The 16,370-nt window shown below is 47.6% G+C and overlaps 1 protein-coding gene across 1 annotated transcript; it reads left to right on the forward strand.

Annotated features, from left to right (window-relative positions):
• The first annotated feature begins 3,384 nt into the window (after positions 1–3,384).
• Positions 3,385–4,588, forward strand: LOC109764350 (putative GEM-like protein 8). Its single transcript, XM_020323189.3, has 2 exons — positions 3,385–3,742; positions 3,855–4,588. The coding sequence occupies exons 1-2, from the start codon at positions 3,550–3,552 to the stop codon at positions 4,307–4,309; spliced, it is 648 nt and encodes a 215-aa protein (XP_020178778.3). The 5' UTR covers positions 3,385–3,549; the 3' UTR covers positions 4,310–4,588.
• The last annotated feature ends 11,782 nt before the right edge of the window (positions 4,589–16,370 follow it).

Below are 16,370 nucleotides of genomic sequence, written 5' to 3' on the forward strand. Positions count from 1 at the left end.
TAGTACAAGCAGTGGTACCTCTCTCCTTGGGTGACCTGAATTTCTCCATGGCATGCATGCATTCGTTTGGGATGCTGTACGTATAGACTAACTAACTTGCATATATACCATGATACGCGATTCTTTCAGCTCCGACACTAATAATCTAACGCTAACACTGTGAGCTACTCGTCGTTGGTACTATAGAACACATGTTTATATTCGTCGTCGGTGTCGTCCTTATATGTTAAACGAAGCACTGACGCACATTCTTCCCTGTGTTTCCTCGTTTCCCCGCCTTTTTCCTTCGCTAGTCCTACAGACACCTTTTCACGGAAGCAAAGCAAGCATACTTTAATTTTTCGGTCAATGCAATGCAAGGCCAATTCAAACTTATCCATTTTGATTAATCGTCCTTTTTAGAAACCAGAGCCCCAACAACAAGGATTTCTGGTCGATCTCTATCCCCGCCCCCACGCAACACCGCAATGCTTCTGAGGGGAAAATCACTCGTAATGGAGCATAAACAATGGAGATTACACGATCATCGCTGATGACAGGGAAGCCTTAACGCCTCCCACCCACATCGCAATATTCAATATGCACATGCATATCGGTGAGCTGCTTTCTTTGCCTTTGAGGGTCACCGTCTCACGATAGGAAATGACAGCTGCGTCGCATGGGTCGAGCCATCTGTCTCGCCACCAAACCCACGAGGCAGGCCACGACTGTCCTGCGCCGAGATGGTTCGCTGACGAGGCGCGTCGTCGGACGCGACGCTGACTCAGGCCACCGTGGGCGCCATGGAAGAAAGGCAGCTCCGAGGAGAAACTAAAGAAAGCTACTCCAATGGCAGCGCATGCATGCACGGAGAGGAGACTGAGACTGGCCGAACGTGTAGTGACGGTGCCTTCCATTCCATTCCATGCACGCGCGAACCTTCTTAACTTCTTCTTCCTGGTGATTTTATACTGCGTATGGGGGTAGGCCCCGCCGCCCATATTTTATCCACTCCTGCTGCCACGGCGTCGCCGTCGTCGAATCATCTCGCAGGAAGGTGCGGTAACGTGCGGTGTACATACTCGTGGCACCATGGCATTGCATGCGCTCCAAGCTTTCTCGACTTTGAAGTTTGAACGCACTGCACTACAAACCCAAAACTAATCTGGAGAAAAAAGTGGAAATTCAGTTGCGTTTCATACTTTGCACAAACAGGGATCGATCAATGACTCACCGGCCGGCCGGCGACAAAGCTAGGGCAACTCCAACGCGGATCATCAAAACGTATCTCATATTCACACACTTCCGGGCGTAGCCGTGGATAGGGATAGGGGCGGACGGCATCCGATCACAGGCACCAAATGTCCGTCTCTGAGCCGGCCTCTTCCATATCTTTATCAATAACTATTTAAGCATATATTTAATAGTTGCAAACATATGCAATCGATATCAAAAGTTGTCGTACCAGTTGTCTGTGCCAAAGGCCTCCTTAAACTCCTAGTTCAACTGTCTGTGGCAAAGACCTCATTATTCAACTAGTTCGGCCTTCTTCATTCGTGCGAAACGCTTAAATATGCTCGTACGGTAGGCTTGGATAATCTTGACGCATCGGGATCCAAGTTTGACGTCTTGATGAATAACATTTTGGAGTCCTTCGAAGCGGCCTTGATCTCAAGTTTCTTCTCTTGGAGATTGAGCTCCGTATCTTGCATCTCCATGAAGATGTCAAACATCTCCACATTCTTCCCCTCCTTCATCTCATTGTGGGCGATACTTGCCTGCTCCTTCTTCGTCGTGATGTGCTTGAACTTCTTTGTCATCTTGGCCACCGACCCTTCTCATGTCTTATTCTCCTCCTCTCACTTGCTCCCCGGGTTCCTAATCATCTTCTTGGTCGGAACAACCCCTGCTTGTGTTGGAACGTTTGGATCACAACCTTCGCCTTCATTGATCGTGACGGTCTTGACAGAATTTGCAATCAAGGAGTTTCACTTGCTTTGTCCATTCAACTTTAACCAACAATGCATATAGTTGGAGTGCTTCTTCTCCATCTTGTGATATAACACGCACCCACGTACGGGCTAGCAAAGAAAGATAATGTATGGCTAACAAGTTGTAACATTGAGAAAATCAATGAAATGACCAACACATAGAGCCACATGCCACAAGACTTACGAGATCTTGGATTGTTGCACCACTTGGCCATCGGGTTTTCAATTGTTTGAAAAAGGCGCAAAACTTGTTGACGACCTCTTGAATATTGTATCATCGATGGTTGTGCGTCTTTTAATTCCGCTAATGGATCACTTCCTTGCGGTAGGGATCGTTGTGCTTTTGCTCGTGAAACCAAATATGCACGCTTTGCCAAAAGACTGCACCCTAAAATGGATCGATACTAGTGACCAATCATGCCTAACACAACATTCATCCTTCTTTTGGAAAAAAATTAGCCCCCTCCACTTCTTCTTTGGGTCGGCACATGATGATCACTGCTCACTCGGATCCATGTCTAGCTTCTGGGTGTCCTGTTGAGTGTTCGGCTGCGACGACCACGCCGTTGATTGCGTGGGCTACACCAGGGTGGCGACGAGCTATGTCGGACGAGGTTCGCTCTGACCGGCCTCCTGCGCACCGCCCGACTTCTTCCTCGCCTTGTGGCGACGGGTGTTGCCTTCCACGTCCGCGGCCTTGCGGGCGGCCTCCACACTTGGGTCCTTTGGCTCCGGCGGGACGACAATCAACGGTCCTGCGGCGGTGGACCACGAATGGTAGGAGGGAGGCGATGATCGAGGCAAAGACGGGGAAAATGGATGGCTTTCGTGTGAAAACATTGATGGGAATATCTAAATGCGCGAGCTCCGGTGGAGTTTTTTGGTGGACTGGGCATGTCCGAGTCCGACGTGGTGGTCGTCCAAACACCTGCAAACCTCCCTTATGTTTTGATTCTGATTTGTGAGATTCCGGACGTCCGGATCGGTCCAGACAAATTTAATGAGTGTTGTTGGAGGGCAACAAAATGTCTGAACTGTTTGATCCAAATATTTAGGGGTGATTTGATGATCCATGTCGCTCAAGGAGGGCAGATTTTTCTGGAGCCCCCAATTGCATGGGTGCATGTGACAGCCGGTTTGGTTGAAGGCATCATCGATCATGGTCCATGCATGGATGACTAGATGTCACTCGTGACACGCACAAAAGTTTTGCAGTGGACCCTTGCACATGCAGCACAACACTAGGCAGGCACTAGGGGTCCAGCTCCACCTAGGAAGCACTTGTTTTATCCAGAATCCTGGTGGGCGCGGGTGACTGTTCAATTCAAAAGCTAATTGGATAAACACCCGGCTTTTGGTTAAGTTTTTACAGGTTCCAATCCAGAGCTTATAAAAGGCGCCCCCTCCTTCCCATTCAGAGCACGGAGCTCCAGCACCAACCCACAAACCCACAGACGCACCAACAACCTCAAGACAGAGGCCGGAAGCTGAGGCGCAAAGGAAGGAAGCAGAGCAAAGTCTTCTCTTCGCCTACGCGTCTTACAAGAGAGGAGTCTTCGGTTCTTCATTCCAACAGCAAATGGAGAAGGCAGGACATCAGCATGTGATCGGCATCCCAGTGAGCAGCACTGCCATCGGCATCGAGGAGCCGGAGTTCACCAGCGATGGAGCTACCTATGTCCACGGTGATGCAAAATACTCGACGAGCACACGTACCGGCGGCAAATCGGGCAGGCCAGGGGACAAGTTCGCTCGAGGAATCAGAGAGCATGGTAAGTCCTCCTTCTCCAGTCCGTCTGGACGAATCTTTGTAGTCTTTCCTGTTCATATGTAGCTTCGGCTGGGAATTAGACAGTGAACATATGTCCCTTGATGGTTCTGCAGTGACTCTAGGCCCAAAACTGTACGAGACCGTGAGGGGCAAGCTGTCGCTGGGCGCAAGAATCCTCCAGGCCGGCGGAGTGGAGAAGGTCTTCCGGCGGTGGTTCGCCGTGGAGAAGGGCGAGAAGCTCCTGAATGCCTCGCAGTGCTACCTGTCAACGACCGCCGGCCCGATCGCCGGGATGCTCTTCGTATCCACAGAGAAGGTGGCCTTCCGCAGCGACCGGTCGCTGGCGCTGACCTCGCCCAAGGGCGACACGGTGCGGGTGCCGTACAAGGTGGCCGTCCCGCTGAGGAGGGTGAAGGCGGCCAGGCCGAGCGAGAACCAGCACCGGCCGGAGCAGAAGTACGTCCAGCTGGTGACCGACGACGGCTTCGAGTTCTGGTTCATGGGCTTCGTCAGCTACCAGGCGTCCCTGCAGCACCTCGAGCAGGCCATCGCAGAGTCACACCTCTGACCCCATCAATTGATCAAAGAAGCACGTACGCGCTGTGTGTGTTATGTTGTGTGTGTGCATAGGTAAGTAGGGTTTCATGGTGGATTGCTTGTCGTTTTTGGCATTGGAGCAAGTCCGGTATACTTAAATGGTAGGAGAAATTTAATTTAGGGCGTGAAAAATTCTTCATGTTGAAGAAGTGCTGTATGTATGAATGGTACAGTCGCCACGGCAAAAGTGCCATCATAAACGTGTGGTATGCACTAGTTCAGTGAGAAAAATCACGAATTGTTTGTTCCACTTCTTTACAGCTTGCAAGTGCGTCCAGCCCGTCTCTTTTTTTCAGCATTTCTTTGAGGAAATGTTCTCAAAACCCTGTAAAGCTAAAGCTTCGGCCGAGACAGGCTGTGTATGCTTACATAAAGAAGTGAATTTATATGATCAAGAGAAATCAAACCTAACTTGAGCTGTCAAGTGGCCATAATTCATAGAAACACCTGTAATGTATGCAACTGCCCTAACCTACGTTATTTGTTGAACTGAAAAGTACAAAAGAAAAGAAACAGCACTGGGAGACCAAAATTTGTGGAACGGTACCAAAGGACACCGGATGTCTATGGGTGACACATGGACCTGGAACCACAAGTGGTGACAACTAGCTGCATCATGAAAAGCTGCATATTCAGGGGTATGTCCCAAATATATTTCTAAGCATCACACTTTTTTGTGAATGTCATTAAGTTAATCCCAACGAAATTAATACAGCGATATATTGCCTCGCCAGCTGATTCCATCGAATATTCTGATAACACATGCATGTGGCTATTTTATAATACTATTCTCTTCAACCATATTTAGGAACATAATGAGTAATTAATAAGAGAAGGATTCATATGGAATGGGCAGTGTATGTCCACTGCAACTGTTTTCTTTTAACAAAGGCAAATGCTTTGCCATGTTTATTCAATATAAGTAGGGTCTTATATTATAACATGTACAAAAGAGAGAGAGAGAGAGAGAGAAAAGGTCAAACCGAAAGCAGACTCTTCCAATATCAACTCTCCTAATTGCTTTGCTTCGGCCATAATACAAGCTTTTGCTAACAAGAACCAAACACTTTTGAAGGCTTGTTTTCTGCTCGTTCCAAATTATTTATGATACAACAACATAAGGTTGTGACGCGCCATGCTGTCGAGGCAACCTTCAACTACACTAGTAGAAAAAGGGTCATTTGTCCCGATTCATAAGGGCCTTTAGTCCCGGTTCTGGAACCGGGACTAAAGGGTCGTTACTAAAGCCTCCCCCTTTTGTCTCGGTTCTTACACGAACCGGGACTAAAGGCCGTCCACGTGGCCGCTGTCTGGAGCTCCACCTTTAGTCCCGGTTGGTAACACCAACCGGTACTAAAGGTATTTTTACGAAAAAAAAATAAATTTTTTTTATTTTTTTTTTGATTTTCAAATTTCTGAATTATTTTCCAATTTAATCTCTAATCACCCCTCATCACTGCTCAATTTAACCTCTAATCTCTAATCACCCATCATCATTCCAAATCATCTAACTTCCCGGCCGGTCACCCATCCTCTGACTACTCCAGCCTGAGCATGCTTAACTTTCGGGTTCTATTCCCCCTCGTTTCCAAGTCTGCACTTGTTGTTTACCTCACAATAGAAAGATGTCAATCCTATTAACCCTCAGGAGTTTAGCTTGAGCATGAAGTCACATGTTTCACTGTTTGAGTTTGAAACTATTATTCTAAAAATAAATAATTATTTAGTAACACTAATATTTCTTCAATAAGTAGTTTGACCATAGTTTGACCAGATTTGACCAAAATTCAAAAAACTGAAATAATTATTTAGTAACACTAATATTCTTGAATAATTATGTAGTAACACTAATATTTCTTGAATAAGTAGTTTGACCACAGTTTGACTAGATTTGACCAAAATTCTAAAAAACTGTAATAATTATTTAGTAACACTAATATTATTGAATAATTATTTAGTAACACTAATACTTCTTGAATAAGCAGTTTGACCAAAGTTTGACCTGATTTAACCAAAATTCAAAAAAATGAAATTTGAGCATAACTTTTTTTCCTTTTAGAATTTGAGGATTCTAAAAATTTGCAAACAGGCCGTAGGCTGTCAAAATCGGATGTGGATTTTTGTGCTGAACATTTTGATATATTATACGTTTTTTCCTGACATCGTATGCAAAAGTTATAGCCGTTTTACATTTTCCCTACACTTTTTTGCAAAACATGTCCAAATTTATTTTTTTAATTTTCCTAACTAGTACATGTAGTAACATAACTATATCTGAAAGGATTTTAATTTTTGAAGTTTTTATCATTTTCTTTAGCTTTTTACAAAACTGAAAAGACGATCCAGGGGTGGTAGAGTTTGAAAATGGGACCTTTAGTACCGGTTCGTGCCACGAACCGGTACTAATGCCTCAAACCCCATTAGTACCGGTTGGTGGCTCGAATCGGGACTAAAGGTCTAACCTTTAGTACCGGTTGGTGCCACGAATCGGTACTAATGGGCATCGCACCCTTTAGTCCCGGTTCGTGGCACCAACCGGGACTAAAGGTCCCATTTGAACCGGGACTAATGCCTGTACGGTGCCCTAGCCGCTTGAACCAGGACTAATGCTCACATTAGTCCCGGTTCGTAATGCAACTGGGATTAATGGTCTTTTCTGGCCGAACCAAAGCCCTGTTTTCTACTAGTGCTAGTGATGCCAGGAGACCACATACAACAAGTTTAGACATAAGTCATATTGTTAGCCAAGATTTTGCACCCACGGCGACTCCAAGCTTGACAAGATGAGCGGCGTCGCAGCATCAAGGATCCTTTCGGCGTCGACATGCCTTACAGTTCCTTGCCTTCTGCTTTGGTCGGAACTTAATTTAGGCAGGGCCATCTAGCCTCATGGGTTGATAACTTTTCACACGACGAGGATTCTCCACGGTCGGTAATTCACATGCCAAAAATGCTAGAACTACGTAAACTTATGTTCCTTCCATCCTAAACTAATTAGGCCCCCCTGATTTTCAGTGGGTGGGCGTGGGCCTGTTTGCTCTCCCAACCAAATCTGGTCACCTCAGCTTTTTCGTAGGTTACGTAGAAAAAATTATGTAGATGTAGCAAAGCTCTTTACATGCCCATGGAGGACCGTATATAGCCTAGGGGTCCTTCACAAATGACCAAGACTACCCTTGAGGAGATGAGGTAGGAGGGTAGAACTATAGATAATTTCCCGTCCTTTGATTCATGTGCCTCTAGTTTAGTTAGAAGGTGGGTTGTAGCCCACTAAGGAGAGAATCCCTTTACTATTTGAAGGCCTTCTTGATTGGGCTCGGCCTCTTTGCTTCTTTGCAATGTGGTCTTCTTTCTTTAACTTGTTGACCAAAAATGTTTGTGAAAGGATCGATATAGTTGACTAGAGGGGGGGTGAATAGGCAACTAACAATTTTTAGCTTTTCTTTACCAATTTAAACTTTGCATCAAAGTAGGTTGTCTAGATATGCAACTAGGTGAGCAACCTATATGATGCAACAACAACAAACGCACAAGCAAGAAAGGGATACAACACAATATAAGCGTGCACAAGTAAAGGTAAGAGATAACCAAGAGTGGAGCCGGTGGAGACAAGGATGTGTTACCGAAGTTCCTTCCTTTTGAGGGGAAGTACGTCTCCGTTAGAGCGGTGTGGAGGCACAATGCTCCCCAAGAAGCCACTAGGGCCACCGTATTCTCCTCACGCCCTCACACAATGCGAGATGTCGTGATTCCACTATTGGTGCCCTTGAAGGCGGCGACCGAACCTTTACAAACAAGGTTGGGGCAATCTCCACAACTTAATTGGAGGCTCCCAACAACACCACAAAGCTTCACCACAATGGACTATGGCTCCGCGGTGACCTCAACCGTCTAGGGTGCTCAAACACCCAAGAGTAACAAGATCCGCTAGGGATAAGTGGGGGAAATCAAATTTCTCTTGGTGGAAGTGTAGATCGGGGCCTTCTCAACCAATCCCGAGCAAATCAACAAGTTTGATTGGCTAGGGAGAGAGATCGGGCGAAAATGGAGCTTGGAGAAACAATGGAGCTTTTGGGGGAAGAGGTGAGTCAACTTTGGGGAAGAAGACCCCCTTTTATAGTGGGGGAGGCAATCCAACCGTTACCCCCCACTTCAGCCCCGCAGAGAGCGGTACTACCGCTTGGCCAGCGGTACTACCGCTCGCCCTCGCGGTACTGCCGCTGGGCCCAGAGCGGTACTACCGCGGTGGTCAGGGCGCTACTACCGCACACGAGCGGTACTACCGCCGCCACTGCCGCGGCTAGTACCGTAAAACCCGACACGAAAAAAGACCCCTCGAATCGAGGCGGTACTAGCACGAAGCCGCAGCGGTACTACGGCTGGGGGCTACAGCGGTACTACCGCTGTGGAGCGGTACTGCCGCTTGTAGCACCCCCGCGGTACTACCGCTGGGACCAGAGAGGGCACACTGAGAGAGGGGAACGAGCTCATCAACGAAGCGAAAAGGCTCGGAGGGTGTGCAAAGGAAGTGTGCGTGATGATTCCACCCTAGCCTTTCCAAAGCGGACCTCCTCTTGATAGTACGGTGATCCCTACGAAACTAGTCCACCAAAATAATTCGAAAGTACTACACCGTCTTCGCTTCAAACTCCGAGGGGAGGGAATCGTCTCGTGCCAAAGGATGAATCTCTGAAAAACTCAATGCACATGATTAGTCCGCAAAAGCATTGTCATCAATCACCAAAACATCTAAGGGATACAAATGCCCTTACAATCTCCCCCTTTTTGGTGGATTGATGACAATACGGGATTTGCACAAACGGGAACAGACAAAGGACATAAGCAGACCCCAAATGTCTAAAACATAGACGGGCTCCCCCTAGATGTGTGCCATCAAGATAAGTGCTTTGGACTGCATGGCACACATAGTAGGATCAACACTCCCCCTGTATTTTAGAGACCAACAACCTAACCGTGATACATGAGAGCAGGAAATATGACATAGTAAGCATGCTACTCATGAGATACTAAATGACAAGAGACATAGATAAAGATATGATAAGGATAAGGTAGCATATGTCTCACACCATATGTCTGGAACTTAGGTCTCACGGAACACAAAACCAAACAAAGCAAATGGAACACAACGAAAGCACACAGACACACTCGCAACACAACGACGCAAATCCCTAAACTCTCTCCCCCTTTGGCATCGAGACACCAAAAGGGGCAAAGAGCGCTCCTACGGCTCCAGGTGAGAGCATGCTGAGGATCTCGGACATCAGTACTCCGCGTGATCGTCTGCACCGCCGTCCTCGGTCGGAAACTGCTCGGCATCTGAATCGGTCCACGGACAGTGCTGCTGGATCCACTCCTCCTCCTCAGTGATGTGACCCTCAGAGCCGCTGGTGACTGTCGCACCTAACTGACGCATAAGCTCCTTGTGGCGTTCCCTGGCATTCTTCTCAGCCACATGTGTCATGTACTGACCGTGAGACTCCATGCAGAACAGCTTCTTCATCTTGAGCTTGAGCTTCTTTGCCCAAGAGGGCTCTGCCTCAGAAGGCACATAGTCATGGTGAACACCAGTATCAGCCTCGCCCTCGGTCTCCATGGCAGCAGCAGAAGAAGGAACCCCAGATTTAGGAACGGAGGTGCCCCAATTGTCCTTCTTCCTCAGACGCTTGATCTCATGAGAAACCAACTCTCCAGTTTCCAGCAATTCCTCGGGATAGGTACTTCTCCAGGCCTTCTCAATGAGCAACATGATAAACGGAGCATAAATCGGACACTTGAGCTCAGAAACAGCAGACAGAAGTTCAGACCACATAACATGAGAGATGTCCAGGGACTCGCCGGTGTTTGCTTCCTTCTCACGCTGGCAGAAGAGAAGCATGTCCACGAGATAGGAGTGAACCATGTCCAGATTCCCGATACGAGGGAAGAGAGTCTCGCGGAAGATACGGTGAAGGATGTCCAGAAAGGCAGACAGCTCATAGGTTTCCTTCTTGGTCTCAGGGTTGATCTTCAGAGTACAGTAGGGCCAGAGGGCTTGCGTGTGAGTGGAGGTAACATTGTGGTGAGGACGGAACCCGACTGGAGTCTCGAGCCCTTGATCTTCCACCTCAAGCAACTCCATGAAGGCCTTCCACTTGACAGCTAGCAACTTCCCATTAGTCATCCAAGTTAGAGTCCTGTCTACATCAGTTCCTAGGTGGACAGTGGCATAGAACTAAGCCACCAAATCTGCATCAAAGTCCTTGTTGAACTGCATGATCCTGAGAATGTTCAACTGAGAGCACATCTGAAGGGCATCACCAAAGTACTCCGGGTCCTTCTCCATAGCATCCATGTTGATGGAATGAACATTGACAAAGAGGTTCTTCTTAGCCTTTATCACGTCAAAGTAGGTGGCATACTGAAACCGGTTCCAGAACGGGCGATTGACAAGGTTGGATTCTTGGTCTTCCTCATATGGGTTGCGGCGACGCCTGTCCCAGAATTCCTTGGCAGTCATCTTAGTCACCTTCTTGCCAGTTGACTTCGGCCTGTTGGCAGTCTTCTTCTTGAGATGAGGATTAGCACTTGAGGAAGCACCCATTGGCGGCGGTGGAGCACTGGAAGAACCACCTGCAGACTCAGATGAGCGGTACCGCTTGACGTTGAACGCCCGGGGTTGACACGGCGGACTTGCTGCTCAGGATGTTCATCACCTGGAACCAAACACACGGACACACGAAACAACCAGAAGGAACGATCAAAACCAAATAAACACAACAAACATGGATCAACATGCGGTAGGGAATGATGGAACTGGGCATCTGGCGGTAGTACCGCGCCTGCACAGCGGCAGTACCGCTCCAGCGGTAGTACCATGCCATATGGGCGGTAGTACGGCTTAGTGCCGCTCGTGCGGTAGTACCGCGCAGGAGGGGCGGTAGTACCGCCCGAGACGGGGCACGGAGGATCCCTACTGCCGTGGACAGATCCGGCACTACCAGGGATGCCAAATTCAAAAATAAACCTACCAAACACCAATCCAAAGAGTCTAGTTGCCTTCTCCAACCTACTCAATCCTAGATTTGGCCAAAAATCTAGAGATGCAACCACTATTGCCCCTAAAACACGAGATCTGAAAACTAGACAAGAAGAGAAGAGGAACGGGGGCAATACCGGCATCCATGGCAAGAGGACGAGGTGGGGATCGACTCCACCGAGGGAAAAGGAGAGAAACGGTCTGGAGACGGAGGGCCGCCGGAGCCCTCCCGCGGCGAGATGGCACTGGAGAGACGAAGAGGAACGAGGGGACGAAGAAAATGGGTATGGGGGGAGGAAACCACCCCTGCCCACGACTTAACCCCCTGGTCCCGCCCCTCAGCGGTAGTACCGCAGTGATGGGCAGTAGTACCGCTTAGTGCGGTAGTACCGCGGCTAAGGGCGGTAGTACCGCTTATGCACCTAAGCGGTAGTACCGCGCAGCAACAGCGGTAGTACCGCCCAGCGCAACTCAAAACTAGACTCAACAAGCACGGCACAAAAGAAAAGAAAAGAAAATGACGCAAGAAGAGAAAACCAAGAGACACCCAAAGAACACTAGCAAGAGGTCAGAAGACACACCCCTTCAAGAAAGGGGCGGTGGCCGAGGCCACCTATGTTTGAGTCAATTGGTATGGCAACGCGAAGAATTATCCTTGGGCCCATGACCAAAACTCGTCTTTGAAGCACAAGTACCATCAAAAATGGCTAATGTGAAAGAGTGAGATTAGTTTATGCATTATGGGGGGAGGAAGAGTTCATTTAGAGAACAACACTCCCCCTATGTCCATGCCTACACCTAGACAAGAATGCATGATGAATGTGAGAGGTGTGCAAAGGTTCAAACCACATTGCTCGAATCAATGATATTTAGCTCATGCCTTAACTCGCGAAATCTTGCTTCATCCAATGACTTCATGAAAATATCTGCAAGGTTATCATGAGTGTTGACATAGTTGAGCTCGATCTCCCCTCGCCTAATATGATCCCGGATGAAGTGATACCGAATCTCAATATGCTTCGTCTTGAAGTGTTGCACCGAGTTGAGAGAAATCTTGATGGCACTTTCATTGTCACACCAAAGAGGCACTTTGTCACAAATGACACCGTAATCCTTTAAAGTTTGCCTCATCCATAAGAGTTGTGCACAACAACTCCCGGCCACCACATACTCCGCTTTGGTGGACGAGAGAGACACACAACTTTGCTTTTTAGAAGACCAACTTACCAAAGAGCAACCAAGAAATTGGCACCCTCCGGAAGTGGACTTCCTATCCACTTTGTCTCCCGCCCAATCGGAGTCCGAATACCCTACAAGCTTGAAGTTTGCTCCTCTTGGGTACCATAAGCCAAAGTTTGGGGTATGAGCCAAATATCGAAAGATTCGCTTGACCGCCACAAAGTGGCTTTCCTTAGGTGCGGCTTGAAAACATGTACAAATTCCCACACTCAACATGATATCCGGTCTAGATGCACAAAAGTAAAGTAATGAACCAATCATGGAGCGATATACCTTTTGATCCACCGCTTTATCATTGGGATCGATGTCAAGTTGGCACTTGGTGGGCATTGGAGTGGACGCCGGCTTGACATCACTTAGCTTGAATCTCTTGAGCATGTCTTGAGTGTATTTGGCTTGGTTGATGAAGGTTCCTTCTCTTCTTTGCTTTACTTCGAAACCGAGAAAGAACTGCAACTCTCCCATGGAAGACATCTTGAACTTTGAGGTCATGAGTGAGGCAAATTCCTCATTGAAAGCTTGTTGTACTCGAAGTTGTTGAGTTCTTCATGCATGGCATTGAGCCAATCCGGATCTTCGAGAGCTTCATATACCTTTTGGGGTTCCACACAAGAGACAAACGCGTGATGTTCACAATAGTTTGCCAATTGTCTACGAGTGCTTACCCCCTTTTGAATGCTTCCAAGCACATTCTTCATGAGATGACCCTTGGTGGAGAGCTTGGAAGCAATCTTGGTGGCACGACGCTCCAATTCCTCCTCGGAGGTGAGTTGAGGAGCGGTCACTTGATCATCTTGAGCGCCGTCTTGAGCTTGTTCTTGATCTTGAACTTGCTCGGAGGAGAGAACTTGACCTTGGGCATCACTTGGTGTGTCTCCACCGTCTTGATCATGATTTTGCCCTTGGTCTTGTTCATGAGGTTGAGGGCCTTCACTTTGTTCTTCGGAAGCGTGTGGGCCTTGGGTTGGTGATGGCTCCACTTGAGTGGAGCATTGCCCTTCTCCTTCGTCCACAAGGGGTTCCTCAATGGGTAGGATAAAACCAACACCCATTCTTCTTATGGCTTGAGGAGGAATTTCATCACCTACATCACAAGTGCCACTTTGCTCCACTTGGGAGCCGTTATTCTCATCAAACTCCACGTTACACGTCTCCTCAATAAGTCCCATGGATTTATTGAGGACACGGTAAGCATGAGAGTTTGTAGCATAACCAACAAATATGCCCTCATATGCTCTAGCCTCAAATTTAGACAACCGAACACCTTTCTTGAGAATGAAACACTTACACCCGAACACCCGAAAGTACTTGAGGTTGGGCTTGTTACCGGTGAGTATCTCATATGGAGTCTTGTTCAAGCCCTTGCGGAGGTAGAGCCGATTGGATGCATGACACGCGGTGTTGATGGCTTCGGCCCAAAAGTTGTATGGAGACTTGAACTCCGCCATCATGGTCCTTGCGGCATCCATCAACGTCCGGTTCTTCCTCTCTGCAACACCGTTTTGTTGAGGGGTGTAAGGTGCGGAATATTGATGCTTGATCCCCTCATCACTAAGAAACTCATCCAAGGTGTAGTTCTTGAACTCGGTGCCGTTGTCACTTCTTATTGTCAAGATCTTTGCATTGTGTTGACGTTGGGTTTCATTTGCAAAGTCAATGACGGTTTGTTGGGTTTCACTCTTCCTCTTGAAGAAATACACCCAAGTGTATCTTGAATAGTCATCCACAATTACCAAGCAATACTTTCTACCCCCAAGACTATCAAAGGATGGAGGCCCAAAGAGATCCAAATGAAGGAGCTCCAAAGGCCTCTTCGAGTAAATGAGAGTCGTGGGAGGGTGAGCCTTCTCATGAAGCTTTCCTTCGATACAAGCACTGCAAGCACGATCTTTAGCAAAACTAACGTTCGTTAGTCCACGGACATGGTCCCCCTTGAGAAGACTTTGCAAAGATCTCATATTGACATGGGCTAAACGGCGATGCCAAAGCCATCCCATGTCAACTTTAGCCATTAGGCATGTCGCGGTCTTAGTGGGTCGCTCTGAAAAGTTAATCACATAGAGACCATTCTCGACATGCCCAACAAAGGCTACTTTAAGAGTCTTGCTCCACAAGAGGGCCACGGTATCAATATCAAAGAAGGTGGCAAAGCCCATGATAGCAAGTTGACGAACGGAAAGTAAATTATATGCAAGGGACTCAACAAGCATGACTTTCTCGATCGTGAGATCATGAGAAATGACTACTTTGCCGAGTCCCAATACCTTAGAGGACAAGGCATCACCCCACTCGACATTGGTGGGCATAGATGGAATCTTGCGCACGTCCACCACCAAGTCCTTGCTTCCAGTCATATGATTTGTAGCTCCACTATCGAGCAACCATGATCGCCCACCGGAAGCAAACACCTACAAGAGATCAATGCTTGTTTTTAGGTATCCATTTTGTAATGGGTCCTTTGATGTTAGTAACAAGGGTCTTAGGAACCCAAATAGACCATTCAATGTACTCATGAGGAGAACCAACAAATTTGGCATAAACATGCCCATCACTAGCACGGCATAACACATAAGAAGGATTAAAGTCGCCGGCTTTGTTGGATGGGGTGGTATTGCCCTTCTTGACACCGTCACCCTTCGCATTGTTCTTCTTCTCCTTGGAAGCACCCTCTCCCTCCTTCACAAAATTTTGCTTGAGAGGAGGAGGTCGTTTGGTCTTGTCATTCTTCTTCTTGTTCTTGGGCTTGGGTGCGAACCCAATCCCCTCCTTGGCCACAACTTCCTTTTGGTTTCTCAAAAGGTCGTTGAGGTTCTTCTCACCTTGTATGCATGACACAAGGCCTTTCTCAAGTTGCTCCTTCAACTTAGCATTCTCCTCAACAAGATGCACATGCTTACAACAAGGGTTAGTAGCATTTGCATTATCAATTAACACCATATGAGGAAAGGTGGCTTTCTCCTTAGTTAGCTTTACTTGGAGTTGACCATGAGACTCCTTGAGGCTAGCATGAACACCCTTCAAGACTTTGTGAGCCTTGTCGAGAATGTCAAACTCCTCTTTAAGTCTAGCAAGATCAACCCCAAGTTGCCTTCTCGGAGTTTAGCACACGAGACACAACAAGAGCATGATCAAGATCTTTCTTTAACTTAGCATGATCATCGTTGTATGACTCCTCAAGAGCCAAACGAAGACCACGCTCTTCGTCAAGAGCATTGGGAAGATCCGAAATCTTATCGGCATAGTCACGACTATGCCCCTCCATCTTAGAGATGGTATCTTCGTGAGCCTCGATCATGTCATTGGCTTCACCAAGTTGTTCCAAGAGAGCAACGAAGTGCTTCTTGGATTTACCCTTGAGTTTACCCATAAAGGTCTCAAACTTATTTTCCTCCACATTTGTCCCCTCATGTTCATCAATGCTATCCGTCGAAGAAGGATGATTAATGATGGTAGTTTTGATGTTGGGGGTTACCTTGTCGGTGGCTTTAGCCATGAGGCACTTGGCGGTGATGTTCTCATTGGGTGAGTCGAAGAGAGACATCCGTGGAGTCTTCGCAATGGCAACGGAGGCCATGGCAACCGACTCACCATCTTCATCATCGTCATCATCCTCATTGTACTCTTCTTGTGCTACCAATGCCTTGGGAGGGGTCTTCTTGGTGAAGTTGCTCTTGCTGGGGAACGACTTGGCCTTGTCCTTTCTAATGAGCTTTCCACCATTGTCCTCCCTCTTCTCGTAAGGGCACTCCACAACAAA

Source organism: Aegilops tauschii, chromosome 2, assembly GCF_002575655.3.
Source record: "Aegilops tauschii subsp. strangulata cultivar AL8/78 chromosome 2, Aet v6.0, whole genome shotgun sequence".
Lineage (NCBI taxonomy): Eukaryota > Viridiplantae > Streptophyta > Magnoliopsida > Poales > Poaceae > Aegilops > Aegilops tauschii.

What these genes read in the sequence shown, in the direction of transcription:
- LOC109764350 (XM_020323189.3), top strand. Translation starts at nt 3,550, where the DNA reads ATGGAGAAGGCAGGACATCAGCATGTGATCGGCATCCCAGTGAGCAGC. An exon ending in TCGAGGAATCAGAGAGCATG is followed by an intron (nt 3,743 to 3,854) that starts GTAAGTCCTCCT and finishes ATGGTTCTGCAG; the next exon opens with TGACTCTAGGCCCAAAACTG.